The 27,985-nt window shown below is 37.5% G+C and overlaps 1 protein-coding gene across 4 annotated transcripts in view; it reads left to right on the top strand.

The window, feature by feature from the left end:
- ctnnd2a (catenin (cadherin-associated protein), delta 2a) overlaps positions 1 to 27,985 on the top strand; it is a 282,577-nt gene that overhangs the window by 191,351 nt on the left and 63,241 nt on the right. For all 4 annotated transcript variants that reach the window (XM_084102138.1, XM_084102137.1, XM_084102140.1 and 1 more), the window contains 2 exons: positions 14,274 to 14,406; positions 23,260 to 23,473. In XM_084102138.1, the coding sequence (XP_083958264.1) occupies positions 14,274 to 14,406; positions 23,260 to 23,473 (347 nt within the window). The remainder of the gene's footprint in view (positions 1 to 14,273; positions 14,407 to 23,259; positions 23,474 to 27,985) is intronic.

The following is a 27,985-nucleotide window of genomic DNA, read 5'->3' as shown; positions in this document are numbered from 1 at the left end:
AAGCATCCCTTTTCCTCCTCATCTCCACCACTTCCAGACCTCAGACTACACATTAGATACAGCTCACAAGTACAGCACGTGTCTGTCATATATCATACATCAAATAACGGTTAGTCATTCACAGGGAATGAAAACTACATTGGACGCAGCTCAAGCTAAAAGTAAGGGCATGTATTCTCAAAGGCTGAGATTTCACATTCACTGAGCCTTTGGACTGATGTCTGTTCTTTCTCTTTTCTTCCTGTATGCGTTGGGTTGTCAAATTATTTAGGCCAAACCCAACTAGTCATAACTCCATCTGGGCCGCTGAGGATTGTGTCATTAACACTCAGTTTTGATCCATTTATCAGTTCACGTTTTGTATAGTCTTTTAAAGTCTTTTTCCTTGGTTCATCACCATAATGAAATTGCCACATTTACTATTGGACACATTAGCTAAATTTGTAATCTGAAAGTTTTATGTAGCATATTTGAAATCCTATTTGAAGCTTTTGACTTTTAACCGTTTATCTGATGGTTTTTAAATGCTGGTGTAAGTTTGTTTGTTTGCTATGGCCTTTACTTCCTCTGCCTGTCTCTGAAAATAGATTGAACTCTAAATGGATCAAGGCAGTAAAAATTTAATATGGCGTTTTTTGCAGTGTCCCCAGAAGCATTACCTCTTTGCTGTCCACTTTACTGAATAGCAGAGCAAAAAGAGTCTGCTGTTGAAAGAGCATTACTCACTGATGTACAGGAAAGAATTTGGGTATTCCCTGTTTGGCCATGCTTTTTTTTTCAGTAGGAGGTGTTGAAAGACTTTTTGCCAATACTTTTTGTTGGTTTTCCTGGTTTTGTGTATGTACTTATTGTTTTGGGTTTTTTTCCCCCTTCATTTTGTTAGTTGGAGTCTCTATATTGGGATTAATGATAATATATTGGGGGGTCATTATATTGGGGATTGGTGTGATATTGCTTATTGGCATATATTAGTGTTTTTTTTTTTTATGTATCTCTTTTGGTCAATATTGAGCATTTAATTGTTCACACAATGCACACAATGAGTATGTGGCTTGTTTTAATACCTCATTTTGGTCACATAAATTGACCTTCTGTCTTTAGAAACACTACATGAACAGGACAAAAATTGAGAAGAATGCTTGTTGTAAATGTTCGGCATATTTAAAGTTTGTCAGAATATTTCTGTGAGTTTACAAAAGTAAGCTTTGATTGCTAAACAGTTCACAGTTGCATTCTACGATAAAACAGTGCAAGGTTAAAGTTGCACTAACCCCATTTCAAACTGACCTAGTGTAAAACAAGGCCTTTACTGAGGGGTTAAAACTAAAGAGACATTTAACCAAGGGTTAAGCATAGTGTGCAAAGCTCTTATGTTGATTTAGAAAGTTTTGCAGGCTGATCTTGTTGAACATCAGCAAAAACTTATGAATAATGTTTAAACCTTGGTTTATCTTTGTTTGAAGAGGTGGAATCATGAATTAAACATCTTCCCATCCCTCTCTTACTCACACGTTCTCTGTGTTTGTCATCCACCTTTTGTCTCAGTGTTTATTCAAAGTAAACAGAGAAAAAAATCCACACAGATCTCCCAGCACATGCATTGATGGATCGCTCACTTTGAGAGGCAGCATTCATCTTTTTCTTTCACACTTTCCCCAGCATTGAGTTTCTGGAAGCATCTCTGTCCGTGGAGCAATTATTCATTGGGTAGCGTCGATCTCATGCAGGTTTTGTATCAGCACAGCTGTGGAAACATTTTCATTGAAAATTGCAATGGCCATAAAGGGTTTTCCTTCAAATTCCTGGCCAATTCCACCATTAAGAGCCCTAATCTGCATTTCTTATCACAGCGGGGAGTTTGGCGTTTCTTCTCTCATGTTATGTTACAGTGAACTAGCATATTCGTTATGGTTTGTACTATGGCAGCACAATTGAAGACTGCACTTTGCATGATAAGAAAGGTAGAGAGAGAGAGAAGTTTTAGCTGACAGCCTCACATATCACAACTGTGATAAAAGGTGAGGCTTTATCTGCGTACGGTGCTAAAGTGTGTTTTTAGGGGTTTTATACATAGAAAAGACCCAAAATAGCACCAGGACATTAAGTCTTTTTCATCTAATTGGAATGCAGGTCCCATGGGAGCCGGTCATGTTGTAATAGAGATTTATTGAATGGGATTATTTTCAGCTCTGCTTACCTTTGGATGCATGCTGGGACAATTAGATGGCATCTCAGATTTAAGCCACCTTCAGATCTCGCGGAAGCTACAAAATCCATTCACACAGACCGCTTTTAACAAGGATCCATTGTGGAAATGTTCGTTTATAGACTTCATCTGATCTCTTGCTGAGAACGTGCTAATTTTCTTGTTCCATAAGATATGTTTAGAGGATAGTGTTTGTACTGTATACATTTAGGCATGGATTAATGGTCATCTGACACATGGCGATATCGACAAAGCAGAGTGGCAAATTGTATGTGTATTGACGTGTATCGTAGTAAAAAATAATTTAGAATAATATTTAGAATTTTATAGGAATATTTATATAATTTTTAAATATAAAAATAGTCACAAATATTTATAATAATTTCAGCAGAATTTTGTTAAACAAACTTTCAAAAAGGAACTTTATAAATATGAATTAATAGCGAATAAGTAGTAGAGGCGTATCTTATCATTTGTGAATGTGTCCATGTATATGTTACAATAATTAGTTGAACCTGTCCTGTACCACCTATTCAGATATCAACTCCCACGCTCATCAGTGTAAATCCATTTTAAATTGGATACTCTCTATAATGAGCACTATGTCACTGTGCTAACGACGTCCTCTCATCATCTCTGTACTGTACGTGTTTTCACGTTGTCACTTAATGTTCTCCCTGTATAAACAGGCTTTGCTTCATATCTACTGACCGCCCACACCATGTCTCCACTAATGCACACATTCCTGTCCCTCTTTCCTTTCCTCTTTAATTGACATGTATGTCCTTGGATGTAGCCTGACCTTAGAGCCTCTGAGGGAAGAGTACCAAGGACAACTGTCATCTTTCATCACATGAGTCAGAGAGAATCATACCCGGACGCAACTTTGAGCGTTAAGGATCATCCTAACAAACCCATTCTCCATGGAGGAAATCTTTAGAGATTCAGGAAATGGCGTTCCTCTGTCACTTACTCTGTGATATGATCATTTTCATCAGTATTGTGGAGCTGATGGAGTAGATCTGACGCTCCAAAGACCCCAGAGATCGTCCATCCCAGGCTTTCAGAAACATTCATTTAATGTTTCATGCCAGATGCAGCCTGACCTGATGTGTATCCTCAGATGTACCTCTCTTTAAAGTTGTCCTGTCGAGGCGAGAGAGGCACACATGTATCCATTGCTCTGTCACATCATTCAGTAATGCAGCATCTTCTCAACACAATCTGCTTATAGTTCATCAAGGTAATGAGCAGGCACACACTTTTCACATTTTCAGCTGTACTTAAGAGAAAAAACTTGCAGAATGTGGTTGGAATTTGAATTTATTTGAATTTGGAAATATGCATTCAATATCAGGCAAAAATGTGGACACACTTGACTCATAGTATGTTTCTCATGAACTTAGAGACATTTTTAATCTACAAGTTCACGGTAAAATAATTAAGTATATAGAATAATGTAAATAAAAAAAATTACACTATCATTCAAAAGTTTGGGATTTGTACAATTTATTTTATTTTTAATTTTTTTAAAGAAATTAGTATTATTTAGCACAAAAATTGTGTTACCACAAAAATATTAAGCAGCACAACTGTTTTCAACATTGATAATAATAAGAAATGTTTCAATGTATTCAATGAGTAAACATGCGAGGAAGGTTGAGTTGATGTTTGTGAATCATAAGCATTGGAATTCTGTGGGAATCTGTTCTATTTCCTGATGGAATTCAGCGGTAGGAGGCCTAGTAATGAGCATCGGCAGTTCTGAAATGCCGAACTTGCACCTTCGCTTCAACTATCTTGCCTTTTAAAGCAAACCAAGGACTCATTGTGCAGTGTGTCATCTCCTTTTGATGTGATGTCACATTAGTAATAATTGTGTGACAAAGGATAACGACTTCTTGACGGGCATTCGTTCCGCTCGCCTTTGCGCAGCCTAATTATTTCAGGTTTGATGATGTGAAGTGGAGTTCAGACCTGTTCTGTCAACGTATTTTGTTACCGGTTACAGTCGAGTGAGCAAAGACATACAGGTCTTTAGAGACTACAACTTCAGCTTCCATCAGCAGTCATCCAGGCAGGGATTTATTAAAGTCATGTCACCTGGGTAGCTCTTAGTATGCAACGTGGCATAGTACCCGGCTTAATTAATTTACTGACTAGAAGTTTGACTCTTTAATTGTGTCACTATATTCCTGATTAGAATAGGAAGATTGTTGGGGCCTTCTAGGTTAAATCAAGATCATAGCATGATGAACCTGACACAGTTTTGCCACCAAGCAGCAGGAATGCTGATGAATATGGGAGTGGATCTTTTTTGAAGGTTTGTTTATTCATTTTGAAGTAGCTGGTGAGGTCAGTATAATTATTATAGTGAAGTAAACTGTAGAGTAATTAAATGGTGATTATTCTGAAGTATGGACATTTTATTGACACTGAATAGCTTTATTGAGGTGAATGTAACTTTAAAGGGATAGTTCACCCAAAAATGAAAATTCTGCCATTAATTACTCACACAGATGTAGATCTAAACCCATTAGCCTTTCGTTCATCTTCAGAACACAAATGAAGATCTTTTTAATGAAATCTGAAAGCTTTCCGTCCCTCCATTCACAGCTACGCAACTGACACTTTGACGCTTCAAAAAGTTCATAAAGAGATCGCAAAATTAGACCATGTGAATTGAGCAGATAAGTCCACATTTTCTAAAGAGACTCGATTGCTTTATATGATGAACAGATTGAATTTAGGCTTTTATTCACGTATAAACATTCATCAACTCACACATCAAAACGTGCTGCGTAATACACTAGAATGAACCTCATTGATTCTTGCAGAAGCTCAAACGTGCTGCGTAATACACGAGAATGAACCTCATTGGTTCTTGTACGTCAAGCGAACGTGCTTGAGCTTCCGTTTACCACAATTGATGTGTGAGTTGATGATTGATTTATTGTTGATATGTAAATAAAAGCCTAAATTCATTCTGTTCATCATATAAAGCGATCATGTCTCTTCACTCAAATGTTAGACTAAACCGCTCAATACATATGGATTAGTTTTATGATCTCTTTATGAACTTTTTGAAGCGTCAAAGTGTCAGTTGCGTAGCTGTCTCTGGAGGGACAGAAAGCTCTCAGATTTCACCAAAAAGATCTTTGTAGTGCATTTTTCAACATACCTTCTGATGTTCACCCATGTTTATTTCTTAAAGTTTCTACTGTAACTATTGAGACTTTGCTTGGTGTAAAAAGTAACAAAGCACAAAGTTTTGTTCATGTATCAACAGAAAACAGCGCAGACAATACGATTTTTGATTTAAGAAACCATATCATTACCGATTAAAATCGAGAAATTAATATTGTCAATCAGAGCTGTCCACACAACTGACATGTTTAACTGTTGTAGCTTATCCATGTTGTGCACATGAAATAGACGCTCAACACAGTCCAAACATGCCATCGGAGAAGTGCTGAATTAATTAAATTATTTCAGTTACTGATTTTGGCCCTTCAAAACCATTTTGGCCCGAAACCGAAAATAGCTGCTTCGGCCAGAAATTTCCGGCAGCCGAAAAATGGGAGCATCCCTTATATACAGCCCTCACAGCCTTCTGTCTTTCTCTGAGAGCTGCAAATATGTCACATCCATGTATTAGCAACCTTTTTTTTCAGCACCATTAACCAACATGACCGTCTTTCTCGTTCCTGTACCGTCCTTTCTGTGATGCCTCTGTGATGGAGTCTAGTGGCTCTCTAAGGAACTCTGCCCTGTTAATTGCCTCATTTAAAATCAAATTCCACCCCTCGCTCTTGAGAATAAATTTGATCATTACCCAGGAGATATTTTCCTATTTCAGAGGGCATCAATGGATCACCATTTCGTTTCTTTGGCTTCATCAAGCTTATCAATAAATCAGGCCTTCTGTGGAATGTAGCTGGACTCTTACCTTATTAAAAACTCATTGAAGGAGACTTAAGTGTGTCTCAGCAATGATGCCTGATTATTTAGTATGGTGTTCTGCTGCTATACAACTCATCCACTTTAGCTAATTCACTTCTGTATTGTAATTTAAATAGTTTGCATGTTCAAAAATTGAATGTGTTTCTGTATTGTTGGATACACTTGAGTTTAAGATGAATTGATACTTGATTATATATAGATTTGACGAGATGGCTAAAAAGTTTGTACTTTAGAATTTAGCAGCTGTTGGGATATATCAGAAAAACTGCATTTTAAAATAGATTAAAATAGAAAACAGGTATTATCTGTAATAATATTTCACAGTTTTACTATTTTTGTACAGTATTATTAATGAAAATTAATGTAGACTTGGTGAGCATAAGTCTTCTTTCAAAAACATTACAAATCTTACAGACTCCAAACTTTTGAACAGTAGTGTATCTAAAATGTTATTCTGTAAATGTTTTCATCATATATTATGTGCATATATTCCTACTGAATAAACAGTGTATCCAACTCAAGTGAGCATTGTTTTATGCACATTTTGGATTTTTTTATTCACATCTTGGGGTTTCCATCCAGCATTTTTATTTGCTATCCCAAAATGTGCATAAAATTATATGGATGGAAACCCAGCTATTGTTACCTTTGGATCACGCTCACAAATATATGCAGTACTCACACATTCATTTGCACACAGACACAAATCTATTGAAGAGATTCATATGAATCTGTAGGACACAGTGGATTAGAAAAGTGAAATCGTGAATGTCAAGGGCTGCGAGGGTGAAATTAGAGTAGAGCAGTGCATGACTTGTGTAGTGTAGGTGGAAATCGCCTCACTACCCTGAACTAGAGCCTCTTTTTGATACTGTAAACACGAGTATGTATGTGTACGCTGTACCTCTTCCTCTAAATTCATCCGTGTGAAACCTCGCAGCATACTTCATTTTGTTTCATTTAATGTCTCTGTGCCAGTTATTTACTGCTCCTTTGCCTTTTGGGGCTGTAGTTGTAAGACAATCAGTCGGGGGTATTGATTGAAGTGGGATAAATCAGCTTTGTCAATGAACTCCGAGACTGACCGCAAATTGGCATGGGATTAAATTGGCTTTATTCACTATGGCAGCTTTAAGTACTTGTATTAATGGCTTTAAATGCATGGTGATGTTGCCAGGTGCCTGTTATTTTACTTAATGGCCATTAAAGGAATCACAGGGACAGTTTCACTTTACAGCACCTCTCACTTACACGGCCATGGTGATTATGTCTGAAAGTCCATTATTAACATCTGCTAAAAATAATCCTCTGGCCAGGGTAGGCTGCAGGCCGTTGGACGGAGGCCATGACAACACCTGTCCGCTCGCATTAGCCACTTCCCATTGCCTTGCCAGCAGTCGTCTTGGGTGGACCCATCATTCCCCGGATTTGCTGGGTGGAGGAGGCATTGTGCTATCCTGAAGTCCAGCAGCTGTGAGCTGGAACTGAGTGATACAGATGTTTTCGTGTTTTCTCTCACTCTTTGATGCCTATTTATTTGTGCACGGGTGTCTGTGAGCGAGCTTATGAATTTGTGGTTTACTCAATCTCTGGACTGTTGCATGCGTTGCAGTCTGATTGGGTGTGTTTCTGTGCATGCTCTTCCACAATTACGCTTAATCCAGACACAATAAAATTATTGCAATAATTAAAAAATAATTGCAATAAAAAAACTTGAGAAACTGTTGCACAACATCACTCGATCACTGTCAGTTAGAAGATATTTATTGTTTAATATGAAGTGATGAGCAGGAATTTTGTGCAGGTATGTGTAATTATGTAAAATTATGTCAAAAATTATGTGTAATGAATTTTGTATGTGTAATTTGTTGTCATTTTTATTGTTATATACAAAACATACAAATGATGCACATAAGTGCACCTCGGGTAAAAGGTCCCATTTGTTAACATCAGTTAACATATTAGCTTACATAAACTAACAATGCGCAGTATATTTTTTTAATGCATTATTAATCTTTTTAAAGCATTTATTTATCTTTAACGGTAGTAAAATCGAACTGTTTGTTCATGTTTGTTCACAGTACATTAACAAATGTTAACAAATACAACTTTGGATTTTAATAATGTATTAGTAAATGTCGAAATTACCATTGACTAAGATTAATAAATGCTTTAGAAGTATTGTTCAGTGTTAGTTCATGCTATCTATAGTCAAATACATATGTTATATACACTCACCTAAAGGATTATTAGGAACACCATACTAATACTGTGTTTGACCCCCTTTCGCCTTCAGAACTGCCTTAATTCTACGTGGCATTGATTCAACAAGGTGCTGAAAGCATTCTTTAGAAATGTTGGCCCATATTGATAGGATAGCATCTTGCAGTTGATGGAGATTTGTGGGATGCACATCCAGGGCACGAAGCTCCCGTTCCACCACATCCCAAAGATGCTCTATTGGGTTGAGATCTGGTGACTGTGGGGGCCATTTTAGTACAGTGAACTCATTGTCATGTTCAAGAAACCAATTTGAAATGATTCGAGCTTTGTGACATGGTGCATTATCCTGCTGGAAGTAGCCATCAGAGGATGGGTACATGGTGGTCATAAAGGGATGGACATGGTCAGAAACAATGCTCAGGTAGGCCGTGGCATTTAAACGATGCCCAATTGGCACTAAGGGGCCTAAAGTGTGCCAAGAATACATCCCCCACACCATTACACCACCACCACCAGCCTGCACAGTGGTAACAAGGCATGATGGATCCATGTTCTCATTCTGTTTACGCCAAATTCTGACTCTACCATCTGAATGTCTCAACAGAAATCGAGACTCATCAGACCAGGCAACATTTTTCCAGTCTTCAAGTGTCCAATTTTGGTGAGCTCGTGCAAATTGTAGCCTCTTTTTCCTATTTGTAGTGGAGATGAGTGGTACCCGGTGGGGTCTTCTGCTGTTGTAGCCCATCCGCTTCAAGGTTGTGCGTGTTGTGGCTTCACAAATGCTTTGCTGCATACCTCGGTTGTAACGAGTGGTTATTTCAGTCAAAGTTGCTCTTCAATCAGCTTGAATCAGTCGGCCCATTCTCCTCTGACCTCTAGCATCAACAAGGCATTTTCGCCCACAGGACTGCCGCATACTGGATGTTTTTCCCTTTTCACACCATTCTTTGTAAATCCTAGAAATGGTTGTGCATGAAAATCCCAGTAACTGAGCAGATTGTGAAATACTCAGACCGGCCCATCTGGCACCAACAACCATGCCACGCTCAAAATTGCTTAAATCACCTTTCTTTCCCATTCTGACATTCAGTTTGGAGTTCAGGAGATTGTCTTGACCAGGACCACACCCCTAAATGCATTGAAGCAACTGCCATGTGATTGGTTGATTAGATAATTGCATTAATGAGAAATTGAACAGGTGTTCCTAATAATCCTTTAGGTGAGTGTATATTCACAATACACATTGTTTTAAAGCAGCTTTACAGAAATTCATTGTTATTTCATCATGTCAGTTCATCATGTCTGTACATAGAGCAAATTTTAGGGCTGGGTGATATGACGATAACGATGATATGAGTGAACTAGCTATATTGTATTTATAGTGTTGTCCTGCACATATACCAGTGCCACCGTAAATCTACTGTATCACACGTCTGAGCATTCAATGCCAATTAAGAGATTTAAATATTGATTTAAATGTTGATCGGTTTTATTATAAGTGAGAGTATGCTATCCTTAACAAGTATTAACCATTTAATCCCACCGGGCACAATAGTGACCGTAAAAAAATGTTTCATTTCTAAGGCTATAAAAATGTTACTGAATGATCTATCAATGCATTTCCAGCAGATATTGAAATAATAAAGGGTCTCAATGAAATATGTGCAGTGTCGCATGTTTACTGTAAATTGTCACATGACCAGAGCTGTTTATTTCCTGTTTGCGCCAAGAGAAAAGGATGGCAGCAAGAAAGCTCCCAAAGAAAAGGGTGGTAAAGTATGTTAACATAAAGATAGGACATAGATTTTTGGTACATATCATGTTTAAGGTGTCTAGTATTGATATATGCATTTGCAATTACTCAACTTTGTTTAATGTGGTCATAGCACTCACAAACATGTCAACGGCAACAATAGTGACCGGTGGGATAACCCATTGTATCTACATACTAATACACATAGGCTAACTGTTCTACCTTACTTTCTACCTAATTTTACACACACACACACACACACACACACACACACACACACACACACACACACGGTCACGTCTGATCTCCACACACACACACACACACACACACACACACACAGACACACACACACACACACACACACACACACAGACACACACACACACACACGGTCACGTCTCCTCTGATGTCTGATCTCCACACACACACACACACACACACACACACACACACACACACACACACACACACACACACACACACACATACACAGAAACACACACACCCACCCACACACACACACACACACACACACACACACACACACACACACAAACACAAACACACACACACACACACACACACACACACACATGGTCACGTCTTCTCTGATGTCTGATCTCCACACACACACAGACACACACAGAGAAACACACACAGAAACACACACACACACAAACACACAGACACACACTCAGACATGGTCATGTCTCCTCTGATGTCTGATCTCCCCACACACACACACTCACACACACACAGACACAAAAAAACACACAAAAAAAACCACACACACACACACGCACAAAAACACACACAAACACACTGCATAGGTCAAATAGACCTATATTAAATCAATACAATGGTTGATACAACACAGTATCCCACCGGTCACAATTGTGACCGATCATAAAACACACTTTTTCACACACTTTTCCATGAAAATTTAAAAAAATTATGACTGATTGTTTCAAAGGGATACTAATGACACATGATTTGGATATTTTTGTGTCTGGGAAAAATTTGGGATTAAATGGGTTAATGAAAAAAGTCAGTTTGATGATCAGGCATATGCATTAGAGGATTTAAATAATGTCAGAAATTCAATTGAATCAATATAAATGTAAACATTAAACATTAATCAGTTCCAAAGAAAAATCAATTTATCTCAGTGACTCTTGATTCTTTTTGCAGTCAACTTCCAGCTATAGAAAAATATAACCAGTACTAAATATGAATCATTGCTGTTAAGGCTTCTTTGGAGTGTTTAGTTGATATAGAGGAACACTACCCAAATATTTCATGTCCCTGTTGTTTGAGTGGAAACTGACTCTTGAATTTCGACACCTCTGAATTTTTAAAGTCTTTTGTTATGCATGCAAATGCTCAATCTGTATGGATAATTGTGATGTAAACTGATTTATGACGCATATGAAAATCTGGAACATGTAGCCATGGTGACTGGTGTGTGTGTGTGTGTGTGTGTCTGTGTGTGTGTGTGTGTGTGTGTGTGTTGTCTGCACATGATCATGCCTCTATGATCATGCATTGGATTGCGCTGCGCTACTTCTGATCTTTCCTCTCTGTTAAACGCACTGAAATGCGCATACACACATATAAAACCTCTTTCTTCTGCCCCAGTTCTGTCATGCTGCCTGTGAAGTTCCTGCACATCGATGGGGGAAAAGAAAAAGAAACTGTTCTGATGGTGTCACTGTCAACTGGCCCCATTTTACAGCATTTAGCACAGCGCCTATGAAGCCTCCCCACTTTATACGCACATGACTGGCGTTTCATTTGAACCGAGAGTCCCTGCTAAGTTTTAATTAATCAAAAAGCACAATGCTTATCTTATCAGCTGATCGTTTTCATTTTGATTACGGGCTGGCGAGTGGGAAGACTGATCCTCAGGAGGAACAGGCCCCGAACTGCAGGCAGGCTGATGCTTATCGCTCTGTTTGCAGAGCCAGGAGAGACCATCTGCCTTCAAGCACTGCCGGCCCTCAGGTTAAGGGCTTCAGACACCAGCAACCCTCCGAATCTCTCCTGCGCCTCTTCTTATCTCTATCAAATCCAATCTCACTCAGATAAAAGGCATTTGTTTAAGGCCTTTATTTATCAAAGGCTGCCACGCTCTGTGATGGACTATGAGATGAAAAATATTTAGCTGTAATTCTTCACAAAAACAAAGAATTAGCCATGGCAGGTGTGCTTTTGTTTGTGTTACCTAGGTATTAGTGGAAGACTTTTACACCATTTGAGGAAAAAGGTATTACTACTTCTTGGCTGTGTAAAACATAACCCCACAATGCTAGGGTCTTGTCTGTGGTTGTTTGGTGGTTGCTAATTTGTCCAACCAAGTCTTTATTTTTATCCAAAGTCAGGTATTTTGTATGCCACCTTGTTGGCAAAGGCTATTTACACTAACTCTGCCCACTGACGTCTGGTTGGGCCAGCAGAAATGACGGAAGATGTTGCATTATCAACAGTAGCAATAGTGTAGGGCGTTAGACGTGTGGCAGGAACTTTTGACGCAAATCGACCCGAGTTTGAATCCTCCTTTGCCGAACCCATCACATATCAGATCAGAAAGGCATTTATTTTCAATATAAATGAAGAAAATATCTGAAAAGTGGAAATAAAGTGTCTAACGTGTGTTTAATAATAAAGTGTTTATCGGTTAGGGGTTAGGTGTATGGAGGGCTTTATTGTCCCAAGTTACCATCCATTTAATCATTTTAATAAATATAATAATTTACACTCTGTTATTATTGCATACTGTTTAATGTGCAACACTGAGGTGCAAATAGTATTTGCCACTATTTATAAGTATAAATAGTATCTAACTACTACACTTTATGCAAAAATAGCAGTATTTTCTTTGCAATGTGTAAATAGAATCTATCGCTATTTTCACTTAATGTAAATAACACAAAGACAATGCTGCTATTTTCACTTAGTGTAAATAGCATCTATCGCTATTTGCACCTGGTGCAAATAGTCGCTACCTTTTGTATACGGTGCATGTTCACTCCTGGGCCAAAGAAATGGGCCCAGCCCAAAATGGCTAAACACTGAGCTTTTAATTGTCTTAATCACACGTTTTTGGTCAGGAAATTTGCTAAATTTAAGCAAATGCACTACTTAAAAAGCTATTGAAAAGAAAAATAGCTCAGAAAAACATCAAACTCAGAATAAAGTTTTTGGCAGAATATGGGAAGTTGTGATGAATCACAATGTTGCACGGTGATGTTCCAGAGCAGCGTCTTTGAAAATCTGCTGAGAAATAAAATAATAAATGCATCTCTACCACAGTGAAGCATGGAGGAAGAGGGTCGTTGTGTGGGAGCCTTTTTAGATGTTGGTATTGATGAGCTACTTCACTGTGTAGAGTCATTTAATTCTTTGTACAGGAGAATTTTGTAGAATGACTTGCTTTCCACAAATGAAAAGTTGTTATCTAAAGATGTTATTTTTCAACAAGACAATGCTCCTGCCCAAATTGCAAAGACAACCAAGAAGTGGCTTGAGAACAAGTCCATCAGGCTTATGTTTTGGCCCCAGATTTGACCCCTAGAGTGAATATTTGGTCTCACATTAAACTCAAACGAACTGGGAGACATATTTCAACTACTCATGAACTCTTTGAAGCCATTAACATTCGAGTCAAAAAAAATTCAACAAAGATCTAAAAATTGTATTGGTGCTTTATGATATTGGCTGCTATGGCGATAGAGAAGAATTACTGCAGCATGGTTCTGAAGATCATCAAAAAAAACTCAAGAGTACAACCAATCTTTCTGTCAAACTTCCTCAACGTTAGTGGAAATGATCAAATCTAGTACTTCTCACCCAGAGAAACACTCTTACACACACAGGCATTCACAATTGTAAACTCCTACAACCTCTCAGAGCCCACTGTTTCAGAGCAATAACACAATAATGGAAAACATTTTCCCTGTAACAGTTTCTGGAAAGACATTTATTTCACTTTAACTTCAGTGCGTAAGAGATGCTCACGGTAATGGTGCAAGTCTGGCAGCCGACAACGTATAAGTCCTATTTCACCACCTACTGTACAACAGAAGTGTGAAACTCACTTTCCTACTCTCTTTTTTCCCGCAGGGAGTTCGGTTGGCGAGATCCCGAGTTACCTGAAGTCATTCAGATGTTGCAGCACCAGTTTCCCTCAGTTCAATCCAATGCAGCGGCATATTTGCAACACCTATGTTTTGGAGACAACAAGATTAAAGCTGAGGTAAATATAACTTTATATCACTGGTTTAAGCTCTAATGATCTGTACTGTACATGTATCTGCTTACCAAGACACAATTTTAGGTGATGCAGAGCAAAATTTGTTCGGAAAATATTCTGTGTAAAAGGGTTGAAAGTGTCTTCCATCTGCAGTGGGATCTGAATGTTGGACTTTTCCATATCTTCTGGCACAAATTTAGTGGATATTAACAATTTACATTGGCTTGGGAAAACTCTTTTGGAATACCTACTGAAAGATTTTTACTGACAGGTATTGTTGCGTGAAATTAATTCTTGTACATACCGTTGACAAATAATTCACCCCTTTATTGAAATTTGATGCCAGGTCTCTAATGGTAGATCCCCCAGCAGAAAGTTTTCAGAATTATAAAGAGCGCCTTGGATTGCACCAGTAATTAAGCACTATAAGCACAGCCAAACAATACACGGAGAACTGCGTATTGACAGCCATTCTCTACACAGCAGCTCTATAATTGTATCCCAGAGGCTTAAGAGAGGCTTGGAGGACGAGGAAATTAAATTTGGAGAATAAATCTGCGGAAACAAAACAGCAACAGAGGGAGAGACGAGCTAGCCGACAAACTTTTAAATGATATTTAATGAAAAAAAACGGGCGAAAAAAAGTGAGAACCAAATTAGTTTATCTAGCAATGAGCTCCACTTCAAACCAGCATTTTTCCTTCATCTGAAAAATGTCTTATTTATTAAGAAAAGACTCTGATTGAATCCCTCTGCTTTCTTTGATCTGCCCGTTCATCAATTTCACCATACACCAAAATGAACTTGTTTCATGTTGTTCTCATAAAGTATTTGGAGCAATGTTCAATCATAGCTTGATTGATTAGATTTGGTCTTATAATATTCAGCTGCTCTGTTGTGTGCTATTTTTTTCTTGGAAATAAACTAAAAGATTGGCATATCATTCCCATTGGTTGTTCTCAACTGGTTTTCTGGTTACAACTGATTATGTGTGTTTTAAAATGCAGCACTTACCAATTATCTTCCCCAAATTTGTAATTACAATTATGTATCAATCTTTTGTCAACAAAAGAGAAGCTTTAAGATCTACATGCATTTTTCAAACCAAATAAAAGCTGTATAGTTTAATGTTTGAAATTAAAATGTCATGAAACAGTACAGTAGTATTATTGCCACAGTAATATATTTATTTGATTTCATTTTATCATTTAAATGATGATTAAATACAAATATAATAACATCCTGGTTGAAGACACTAAATCTGCCTAATTTAGTAATGAATTTACATAAAAATATTGTAGAATTTGATTAGATGCACATCCATTGACTGAACTAGAATGCTGGCAGTGAACTAAGATGTTTCTCATTGCTTTTAAATGTGCATAAGTCTATTTGTTTTGTATTTCATTATGTATTCAGCATTTATTTCTTCCCTCCAGTTCATGACCCAATCAGAACCACTGCAGCCCACTTTTGGGTAATGAACCACTGATCTATTTCATCCCACAGTCATCCTATCAGAGGTCTCTAAAAAGGTCATCATCGCATTCAAACATTCATCGCTTATGGACTTAACACATCCAATACATTATGCAACTCATAGTATTATGCAACAAGCATGCGTTGGTACAGTACATTTTACATTTTACTTCATATACAGAGTTTTTCTACAATGGGATTACAGTCTCATTCTCAGTTAGGTGCAGTTTAGTTTTTAAGAGTTTGACCCTGATATCTGCTTCAGTAAAGGTCCAAACCCAGTCGTATATTTTTCTAATTCAGTCTGGAGTGGGACTGGATATCCAGATAGGCTGTGTCAGGCTGTCCATCTGAAATGACATCACAAGGACAGCAGAAAGGATGATTATGGATGAATTATGGATTAAGATATCATTGATGTTATCTAAATGATATCTCAGGAGAGGAATGTATTTGTGGTGTTACCGGACCAGTAGCAACAAAAAGTGTGTGTGTGGTTGCTTGGTAAAGTAGCACAGTTAATTATATGTGACAGTACAATCGCAGATGGTGCCGAAGCCCTGAACAACTTATTTCACCCCTGCCATTCTTTTTCATTCTTTTTCAACATGTTCATACATAAACGCTTTCACATTATGGAGCGGATAGTGAAAAATGACACCAGTCTACAGCACAAGGGTTTCAGGCCTGTTAATGGCTTTTCCCCCCTCTTCCTACATTTTCTAAAGGCTGTCTAAGGTCTTGCATAATATACGGTTACACTTTATTTTGATGGTCCCCTTTAGGCATTCTGTTGACTATAAGTACCATTGCACCTACATGTTAATTACCTTTAGTTTAAAAAAGCCCAAATTACTAACATTAGAATTAGTATTGAGTATTAGTAGACTGTTAGGGTTAGGATTAGTAAAATAAGTTGACATACTTCCAAAGTTTCTTATAGTCAGTATGTCTGTTGGGGGACCATCAAAATAAAGTGTTAGCAGATATTAAGCAGGCAGTCTATACTCTACTAATTCTCTAATAAGAGTTAGTTGACAGATACAATGTTACTTATAGTCAACAGAATGTCTAAAGGGGGCCATCAAAGTAAAGTGTTACTATACTATAAAATAAAGTGTAAATATACCAGTCAGATTACAAAGATTTAGTGTATAATACTATAGAGCATTTCCAGTCCAATCAATTCCAACAAATGACTCTTATGAGATGGTTCTTTTTAGTGACTCAAACGCATCTGCTTACTATGTTATATTGACCTTAAAGTGCTTTTATGTTCCACAGAAGAAAGAAAGGCATACAGGTTTGGAATGACATGAGGGTGAGTAAATGATGACAGAACTAATTTGTGTGTGAACATTCAGATGGTAGAGTCAGAATTTGGCGTAAACAGAATGAGAACATGGATCCATCATGCCTTGTTACCACTGTGCAGGCTGGTGGTGGTGGTGTAATGGTGTGGGGGATGTTTTCTTGGCACACTTTAGGTCCCTTAGTGCCAATTGGGCATCGTTTAATGTCCATTCCTTTATGACCACCATGTACCCATCCTCTGATGGCTACTTCCAGCAGGATAATGCACCATGTCACAAAGCTCGAATCATTTCAAATTGGTTTCTTGAACATGACAATGAGTTCACTGTACTAAAATGGCCCCCACAGTCACCAGATCTCAACCCAACAGAGCATCTTTGGGATGTGGTGGAATGGGAGCTTCGTGCCCTGGATGTGCATCCCACAAATCTCCATCAACTGCAAGATGCTATCCTATCAATATGGGCCAACATTTCTAAAGAATGCTTTCAGCACCTTGTTGAATCAATGCCACGTAGAATTAAGGCAGTTCTGAAGGCGAAAGGGGGTCAAACACAGTATTAGTATGGTGTTCCTAATAATCCTTTAGGTGAGTGTATATATATATATATATATATATATTATACTAACTATAAGACTTGAGAGATTAAATCAGTGTTGATAGTGATGGACATAAGAAGTATAGTTTTTGATTCACTAAAACAGAACCGACTCATTAGAAGTGTTCATTAAGAAATCAATTGGACTGGTCGCGCTGTATGGTTTTGATAATCTAAGAACTGGCTCATAATGATCATTTGGGCTGTTCCCATTGTATGGTTTTTATTCACTACAGGGTCATTTGTTCAGGAATTGGATTCAGTATGTTTTGAGCTGTAGATTCAGTAGCAGTGTTTTAAATATTATTGCAGGAAACATTGTTAGAGTATTTTATTACAGTATTCTGTCCTCACCAAACTCATTTCGTCATCCGAACATCATTTTCTCAAAAAACATCACATTACGGAGGTAAAATGGGTTGCGAATGCCGTTTCATATTGACATTTTTAAAGATAGATGTAAATGAACTTTAACCGGACAGGAACTAGCACACACACACACTGAGGCAGACTGAGAACGGGCTATCAGATGACAGAGCTGTATCTCCCACAGCAGAGGTGAGGAGAATACTGATTAGCACAGCATTTCAGCCAGACACACCGAGCTCTGATGTTTATGGTCTTCCTGCTGAACCACTAGCCAAGTGCAAAGGCAGCTCTTTCTCGTCCTCAGCTGGCCACTATTTATAGCAGGTGGCTCCAGAAAAGCTCTGTCTACTTTGCAGCCCGCCTCTGGCTAAAGTTCAGCTTTATCAGCCCTTTTGGGGAGGAAAATCTAATCCGTCAATATCCATTTGCACGTGCGCTGTGGAGTCGAGAGCAAGCACTTCCGTCCGGCCGGCTCATGCCTCTAATTGAATATCTCAGCGTCTTCGCTGATCCAGGATGATGTTAACACTCAATTCATTTTCTTAGTGCACAACAAAGCAGTTCACTTCTCAAACAACCCAGCTAACGAAAAAAAAAAAAAAAATTGGTTTAAAGCACTTAATTAATGACATTTTTCCATTTTCTGTTACCTAATCTAAAGTGAGAACTATTTACAGTTAATAAGTTGTTGACAAAGCATTAAAAATCAATGTCTTACTCTTTACATATGAGCTAATAAAACAGTAATAATTATGTTAATTATAAATGGATGAAGAACTCACTGATGGAATATAGCCTATTAAAATATTAACAGTGTAGAGAGTACAATATATTAACTATGAATCAACTATAAACTAATAGTTTGCAAAATATTTGTAAGTACTTTATTACTGTATATATACTTATTGTAAAGTGTTACCAATGTTTTGCGAATGTTTATCATTTTTACCAGTTTATCATCCTTCAAACGTTATAGGAATGTTTTGTTCTCTGAACATGCTGAAACAAGTAGTAACATTTCAAAAAATGTTGGGTGAATGTCCAACTAAAACATTTCAGGGGAAAAAAAAACTCCATGAACGATACAGTGACGAAAATAAGTATTTGAACACCCTGCTATTTTGCAAGTTCTCCCACTTGGAAATCATGGAGGGGTCTGAAATTGTCATCGTAGGTGCATGTCCACTGTGAGAGACATAATCTATAAAAAAAAATCCAGAAATCACAATGTATGATTTTTTAACTATTTATTTGTATGATACAGCTGCAAATAAGTATTTGAACACCTGAGAAAATCAATGTTAATATTTGGTACAGTAGCCTTTGTTTGCAATTACAGAGGTCAAACGTTTCCTGTAGTTTTTCACCAGGTTTGCACACACTGCAGGAGGGATTTTGGCCCACTCCTCCACACAGATCTTCTCTAGATCAGTCAGGTTTCTGGGCTGTTGCTGAGAAACACGGAGTTTGAGCTCCCTCCAAAGATTCTCTATTGGGTTTAGGTCTGGAGACTGGCTAGGCCACACCAGAACCTTGATATGCTTCTTACAGAGCCACTCCTTGGTTATCCTGGCTGTGTGCTTCGGGTCATTGTCATGTTGGAAGACCCAGCCTCAACCCATCTTCAATGCTCTAACTGAGGGAAGGAGGTTGTTCCCCAAAATCTCGCAATACATGGCCCCAGTCATCCTCTCCTTAATACAGTGCAGTCGCCCTGTCCCATGTGCAGAAAAACACCCCCAAAGCATGATGCTACCACCCCCATGCTTCACAGTAGGGATGGTGTTCTTGGGATGGTACTCATCATTCTTCTTCCTCAAAACACGTTTAGTGGAATTATGACCAAAAAGTTCTATTTTGGTCTCATCTGACCACATGACTTTCTCCCATGACTCCTCTGGATCATCCAAATGGTCATTGGCAAACTTAAAATGGGCCTTGACGTGCTGGTTTAAGCAGGGGAACCTTCCGTGCCATGCATGATTTCAAACCATGACGTCTTAGTGTATTACCAACAGTAACCTTGGAAACGGTGGTCCCAGCTCTTTTCAGGTCATTGACCAGCTCCTCCCGTGTAGTTCTGGGCTGATTTCTCACCTTTCTTAGGATCATTGAGACCCCACGAGGTGAGATCTTGCATGGAGCCCCAGTCCGAGGGAGATTGACAGTCATGTTTAGCTTCTTCCATTTTCTAATGATTGCTCCAACAGTGGACCTTTTTTCACCAAGCTGCTTGGAAATTTCCCCGTAGCCCTTTCCAGCCTTGTGGAGGTGTACAATTTTGTCTCTAGTGTCTTTGGACAGCTCTTTGGTCTTGGCCATGTTAGTAGTTGGATTCTTACTGATTGTATGGGGTGGACAGGTGTCTTTTATGCAGCTAACGACCTCAAACAGGTGCATCTAATTTAGGATAATAAATGGAGTGGAGGTGGACATTTTAAAGGCAGACTAACAGGTCTTTGAGGGTCAGAATTCTAGCTGATAGACAGGTGTTCACATACTTATTTGCAGCTGTATCATACAAATAAATAGTTAAAAAATCATATATTGTGATTTCTGGATTTTTTTTTTTAGATTATGTCTCTCACAGTGGACATGCACCTACGATGACAATTTCAGACCACTCCATGATTTCCAAGTGGGAGAACTTGCAAAATAATATGTATTTGTGCTAACGTTTTGAGAACAGAGACCAGATAACAAACATTCTATTAACATTACTGGAAGATTGTTTGTTCATAGCTTTGAGAGAACCTTGCCTGAAGGTTAACTAAAGTACTGAGAAAGTTCCCTGTTATCTGGGAATGCGGCCGTCATTAGTTTCACCCGCACTTCTTGATAGAAGATGCCAGAAACATCCCTAGTCTCTGCATTTATCCTCTGTTGTTTAGTGGCTTCCAAACATCTGTTGCTTCTGAACATCTCAATAATTAATTGTTCTTCCTTTATATAATGTTTGTGCACCGTCTCACCGCATCTCTTGTGTGCGAATCTCACCACATGAATGAAAGGAAGGCTTCTGTTTGGTGACGCACATGTCTGTCTGCCTCTCGGGATGAGCCGTGCTTTTGTTTTCCTGTTAGGTGTGGTTTGAATATTCATGCTGTATATGCAGTACAACCCAAAAACAGGAAGAAACAGGATCAGGAGTAACCTCTTGGAATGGACTACAAGATCACTTCTCACCTTCAGACAAAGCCACACAAAGAAACGGGCTTGTAATTTCCATTGGAGTGAGTGGCGATGTGAAGCCAGAGCGATGATCTGTAGTGACATGCTATTCAGAAGCACATCTGCCAGGGCTGGATCCTGCACTCATCTAAAGCTAATGCAGCAGGGGATTGTGTATGCCAATTGGCTGTGGGACAGGAAATTGAAAACTCATAGTGCAATCACTTGATGAATCTGCAGATAGACACAGGTGTGACTCTCTCTTAATAATTTGGCCCTGCTGGTTTTATGACAAATCGTTCAAAACTCTTTTGGCGTGGTGTGTGTTAGTCTAAAGGGATCAAACTATGGCAAAATAATGTGCCAAATGAAGTTTTCTGTTTTTTTATTATCATAAAAATTCTGTTATTCACCCTCATCTCCTTCTAAATCTGTATGATAGTATTTTGTGCTAATTTTATGGTGTTTTTTTTTTTTTTTTTTTTTTTTGGTGCTTGACATGCAGCAAATTACCATCCACCTTCATTTTATTTTATTTTTATTTTTTTTAAATATATATATATATTATGTATATACTGTAATATAATTTGTTTATATTTTAACTTTTCATTTTAATATTTTAAGTTATAGTAATTTTGTTCTTTTATCATTTTTATTAGTTTTTTAGTTTTTTATATATATTTATCTTAGCTTTTATATATATATATATATATATATATATATATATATATATATATATATATATATAAAGCTAAGATAAATAGCTTTTATTTTTCGTTTACATTTTTCATCTAATATTTATGCAATTACATTTATTTTATTTCAGCTTTATTTCAGTTAATGAAAACTATTTTAATAGTTAATTGAAACATATTTTATTTAGTTGCCAACGCAACATATTTTTCATCTGATACTTATTTTATATTATTTTATTATAACTTTATTTCAATTAACGAAAACTATTCTTAATCATTTTAGTTTTAAGTTGACAATAACAACACTGATGGAAAACATTCTGGCATTCTGCAAAATATTTTGGTTTCTACTTTCATACAGTTTAGAATGACATCATTAAGGTGGGAAAATAATGACAGCATGTTTATTTGTGAGGGAACTACTCCTGAAATGACACCGGTTTAACGAGATGTGAAGGCTGCGATTGAGTTGATGTCATTCACTGTCGTAGCCTTCAGAAACACGTGGCTTTTCTTAGTGCAGTCTCAGATCCTCTAATGAACTTGGCTGGCTTTAATTGACTTTAGTGTAGAACAGCAAAGCCCTGTTGATAGAGATTTACTCACACCTCTCAGTCTGTCTGAAGAGTGATTCATTCTCCCGCTCCCTCTAGTATTGATTTTTCAAATACACTGGTTATGGATTCAGTGCCTCCTATTTGTTCATTTATCCTCCAAATGATCTCATGCACTGACGCTAAGCTGTTTTGGTGTGACTTAACACTGAATTTCAGACTTTTTTTATTTTTTTATGTGAGTCTGCTGAATGTCAGGGAAAGGTCAACGTTTTGAATGACTTCCCATGAGTTGATGCCAAGGCCGTCATGTTCTCACTGACCAATAATTCTTGCTCAGATCAATTTAAGTTGCATTCAAATCAGGAGTTCAAGTTCAAAATTTGAATAAGAATGAATTTTCAAAGCCCCTTTTAGCCCACTGGCGCCTCAAGTGGATAAAAAGGCATCCTGAGTCTGAAATATATATATATTCTTCATTATCATATGAGTGTTTCTTCAACTTTAGATTCTTTTTACTGTGTTTACTGAATTGAAAACTTTGTCGTCTTTTATTTTTGCTACTTTCCAGATGCTTTATATAGATTTGATTGTTTTCCCCTCATTCTGAACCCAGACTTTTTAAGTCTTAAAATATGGAAAATATATGACCCTCTATCTGTCTGTTTCTTTCAGATACGGAGGCAGGGTGGTATTCAGTTGTTGGTGGACCTGTTGGATCACAGGATGGCTGAAGTACACAGAAGCGCCTGCGGTGCCCTGAGGAACCTCGTTTACGGCAAGGCCAATGATGATAATAAAATCACTTTGAAGAACTGCGGTGGGATCCCTGCGCTGGTCCGCTTGCTGCGCAAGACCTCTGATGTGGAAGTCAGAGAACTAGTCACAGGTAAGAACTTCTGCTGGCTCTGACATAACTCTTCAGTTTAAGTTTTATTATAGGAATTTAAATTTCCTCTATCACAGTGTTTCGGGAAAGAGAAATTTCATGTGTCAGACAAGTCGTCAATTATATCGCTTAATCTCTCACCCTCGCTCACTCTCTCTCTCTTTATATATATATATATATATATATATATATATTATATATATATACAAGATTAACGGGTTCAGTCTCTTTTAAGACATGGTGAGTAATAGGGGGTTTTCACACCTAATAATCTATTTCAAAGTTTGAACCCCATCTAAAATTCTTGCTTGTGGATTTATTATTTTCTTTTATTATTTAGAGAACATTGTACAATGGATGGATGTTTGAATATTAGATAACTTAATTTCTTCTCTACTTTAATATTTCCAGACTGTCTTGTCTTGCAGAGAATATTTAAAGACTTTCTTACCACTAGTTTGACCTTTTTTCTCAGGCTTATGGCCACAACTGTAGGTTCCTGTGTATGTGTGAAGTATTATCATTATTGTATTTTTTTTTATCATTATTATTATTTCATTTTATTTCTTTCATTATTTTTTCTAGTGAATCAGTTCATTCAGATGGTTCATATAAATGCAATTCACATATTTAAGTCTCTACATAATCTTAGTGTATTTATTGACACTAATGTTATTTTATTTTCAGGATGTTTACTATAACTTTCCATCCTGTAATTTAGCAATGATGTAGAAAAAAAGTTAAAATTGTCCGTCTTGTCCATTTAGTGATGAGTACGGAAAGAGATATTTTCTACAAAGTAAATCACCACATCCCCAAAGGCCTTGCATTCCCAAACATGTTTCTAAATTGTTTCTGTAACGGAATGGATAAACTTTGGAACAGAGCCACGCTGGAAATGCCTGCTATGCGCTGAATTCAGATTAACATATAAATTAAAAGCATTGCACACAGGGCACTTAGAGAGACTTCCTGTCACAAATTAATCAGCGAGCTGGATGCCTCAAGGTCTCTGACTGCCCAGAGGATTCTCAGCCTCTCAATCTCAAGCAAAACAGCACATCTGAGTCATGCTTTACTTGAAAAGTGCTGTTTTTTTTGACAGGCAGAATGTAAATGTAGCCATATGGACCCATTCGGACCTGATGGTCAGGTGTCCTGTCAGCTTGCTGTCCTGTCAGTGGCCAGTGACTCTGAGACTATCTTGGAATATGTTCAAACACAGTTTAAAAACCAACATCTCTACAAATGTCTCATTTGCAGCCAATCCTATTTTGATTTCACATTCACCTATAAGGTTATTTGGTAACACTTTATTTTACAGTGTCCTTGTTACATATGTTACATGTACTTACCATAGTAATAACAGTAAATTATGCATAATTACATACAACTAACCCTCAACCAAATCCTGATCCTACCATATCCCTATAGTAAGTACATGTAGTTGCTTAATATTACTCAGTACTTACATATATAATTACACTGTAACAATGACACCTTAAAATAAAGTGTAACCTTTTTTTTCAGTTTGTGATGTGTGGGTAGGCCTACTATAGAATGTTGTATTGGAGTACAAGGGTCGTGAAGCTTTATAACCTTCAATCATTGTTTATTATTCATCCTCAAACAAAATAAGCTATGACACATTTTGACATATAGTTTTTGCTTAAAGGCTCTACAGAGCTAACATGAAAGAAAAATAGAGTGTTTGGCTTTTGTGAGCACGAGCATATTCCTTTATGAATCAATTTCATGGCTGTGAAGAACAGATGGAATACTGGTCTGCAGGAACAGGAAGCTCGCAAGAAACCCAGACGACAGAACATCCCCTGAGAAACTGTCTGAATCCTTTGGCAGAAAGAGATGTTTGATTTGCACTACTCAGTTAAGGAGGATTCTTGCTTTGTTAGCCTAATTCCTCTCGGCGTATGGGTTTTGTTTCGTGCTGCAGTTCTCTAGCATATGGCCTTGTCTCAAATGGTGTGAAATATGGGTCTTGTGGCCTGGTGTGAAATATGGATCTTGTGGCCTGTTTTTTTCCATTTACATTACCGTTCGTAAGTTTTTGGGGTAGTAGGATTTTAGTAAAAAGATTCTTATGTTCACCAAGGCTGTATTTGTTTAATCAAAAATACAGTAAAACAGCAATATTGTGAAATATCATTACAATTTAAAATCACTTTTTTCTATTTTAATGTATTTTAAATGTAATTTATTCCTGTGGTGGCAAAGCTGAAATTTCAGGATCATTAATCCAGTCTTCAGTGTCACGTGATCCTTCAGAAATCATTCTTATATGATGATTTTGTGTTCAAGAATTAATTTTTATTTTGTAAACAGTCGTGCTGTTTAATATTTTTGAGAAAACCATGACACACTATCTTCGGGATTCTTTGATAAAAGATCAGAATAAAAGCCTTTATTTGAATTATAAATCTTTGTTAACATTATAAATGTTTTTACTGTCACTTTAGTATTATTTTATGTATATATGCATACTGTATTGAATGCTTAATATGGGATGGGAAGGATGCACTGAAATTCAGACTACATATTTTTAGGACAATAACTAATATTATACATCTATGTTACTTAATGGAGAAGTGAACTGGTTTATGCTGGTTAACGGTCTTTGAAAAACTTGGTCGTCCTTGGTTTAAACATAGAGCTCAGAGAGTTCTAACCAATGCACTTGAATGAATAGTTCATGATCTTAAAGTGTTAAATATTTGCCTTAGTCTAGTTATCACTTTAGGTTGCTGTTAGATGATGATCTGAATCTTAAAATAGACAGAAGCTATTAAATATTGTCTCTGTCAGGCGTAAACCTCCTACCTCCATATTTCTATTATTACTATTAGTCACCCTTTACGTCTGTCTGTGGGTTTTGTAAATAACCAATGAAAAGTATTAAAAAGAGCTTGTGACCAAATCTCATAACTCCATTAGATCCTCAAACGGTCTGTCAAACCTCATAACTCCCTCATAACCTCATAAATCTCTCCTCTATTGTGAATGAAGTACTGCACGCAGTTTGGACCGTCTCTGCTTGTTTGCAATACAAGGGTAAATAAAGAACTGGTTCAGAAGTACAGAATTTTCTTTACTCAAGAAACACTATACATAATGGCTAATGTTTTATGTATTTGATGAGCGGAGAAGAGTATATTAGTCTACATTTGCAGTTAAGTCGTATAGCCAATACTATCTTAAATTGCCTATATATCACTTTGTCTTTAACATGAGATTTTGGCCAAAAGACAGAAAAAAACTGAGCGCCCACATAGCTAAAGTAAACTGTATTACCTGTAAGTTGGTCAAAATGTAATTCGATGCACTTACTGCCTCAGATGCGGCCAGATCTGTTGTGCATCCCTAATACTTTGTTAAAAACCCTAACCCTATGTTTGAGCAATAGTTATACCGTAGTTAGTTATGTTAATAGTGGTTAGTAAATGTTAGTGTTGCTATTGTAACCTCCACTAATTATTTAAGACACTGTATATGCAATATTTGCCAAGGACTAGAGAAATTCACCTTTTTACATGTCTCCACAGAGGCAAGTGTAGACAAGTGAAGATGTCTGTGGGATTTTTGTTCGGTACAGTGAGATACCCAAGTGAAATTAAGCCGTCTAAATCTGGGCCTGTGTTCTACTGGCATGAGATTTGATCTTGGTCAATGTCACCACTGACGACAATTATGTCCTTGTAGTGCTCTAGTATTGAGCCTTCCTTTCTTCCTCTTTCCCTCTCTCTCTCTCTCTCTCTCTCTCTCTCTCTCTCTCTCTCTCTCTCTCTCTCGTTCCCTCATGAAAAGCGGCCTCTGATTAGTTACCCTGTCAGTTCAGCAATCAAGGTTGTTCTTCCCTGCATGCGTTTGTTCAAAGATTTAAGAAAGTGAAAGTCAAGAAGAAAACGAGCGATAGAAGACTACTAGAAATAGTGACAGCAACAAGAATCTCACACGTTTATAAACGTATACAGAAGAAGAGGCCATTCACACAAAGCGCGTTTTTGCTTTGCTTTCGTGTGCAGTTGAATGGGGAAAGACGTAAGGTCTCGAGATGCGTTTTTTTAAAAGTTGAATTTCTTTTAACTATAGCGCCACATTTTTAGAACTCAGTGTTGTGCGCGAGATGCTGCAAAAACTGAAAATAATATGCTGAAAATAATAACCAATATGTTTCACATTGTTTCTTACCACCTGCAGTCAGCCACAGTCGGTCCTCCTGGGTTCTGGAATTAAAGGTTCAGTGTGTGTGTGTGTGTGTGTGTGTGCAAGGTCAGCATCATCAAGTATTCAGCTGCCACCTCTTCATACTGACTCATAAATGTGTGCAGTTTCTTATACAAGAGAAAGAGAGAGAGAATAGGGCATAGGAGAGGAAAAGTGAAGATTGGCAAATAGGAAAAATAGAAGTTTGTTCTGACTCATTTTGCGTGTCCTTTGTGAAGCTGATGGACAGTGGGAAGGAGCGACTGGATTGAGTTGAAGGTTGGCTTCGTT

The sequence above is a fragment of the Abramis brama genome, assembly GCF_963993115.1.
Source record: "Abramis brama genome assembly, chromosome: 24".
Lineage (NCBI taxonomy): Eukaryota > Metazoa > Chordata > Actinopteri > Cypriniformes > Leuciscidae > Abramis > Abramis brama.
Note: the sequence above shows the minus strand (reverse complement) of the source record. Positions and strands in the feature narration are given on the sequence as shown.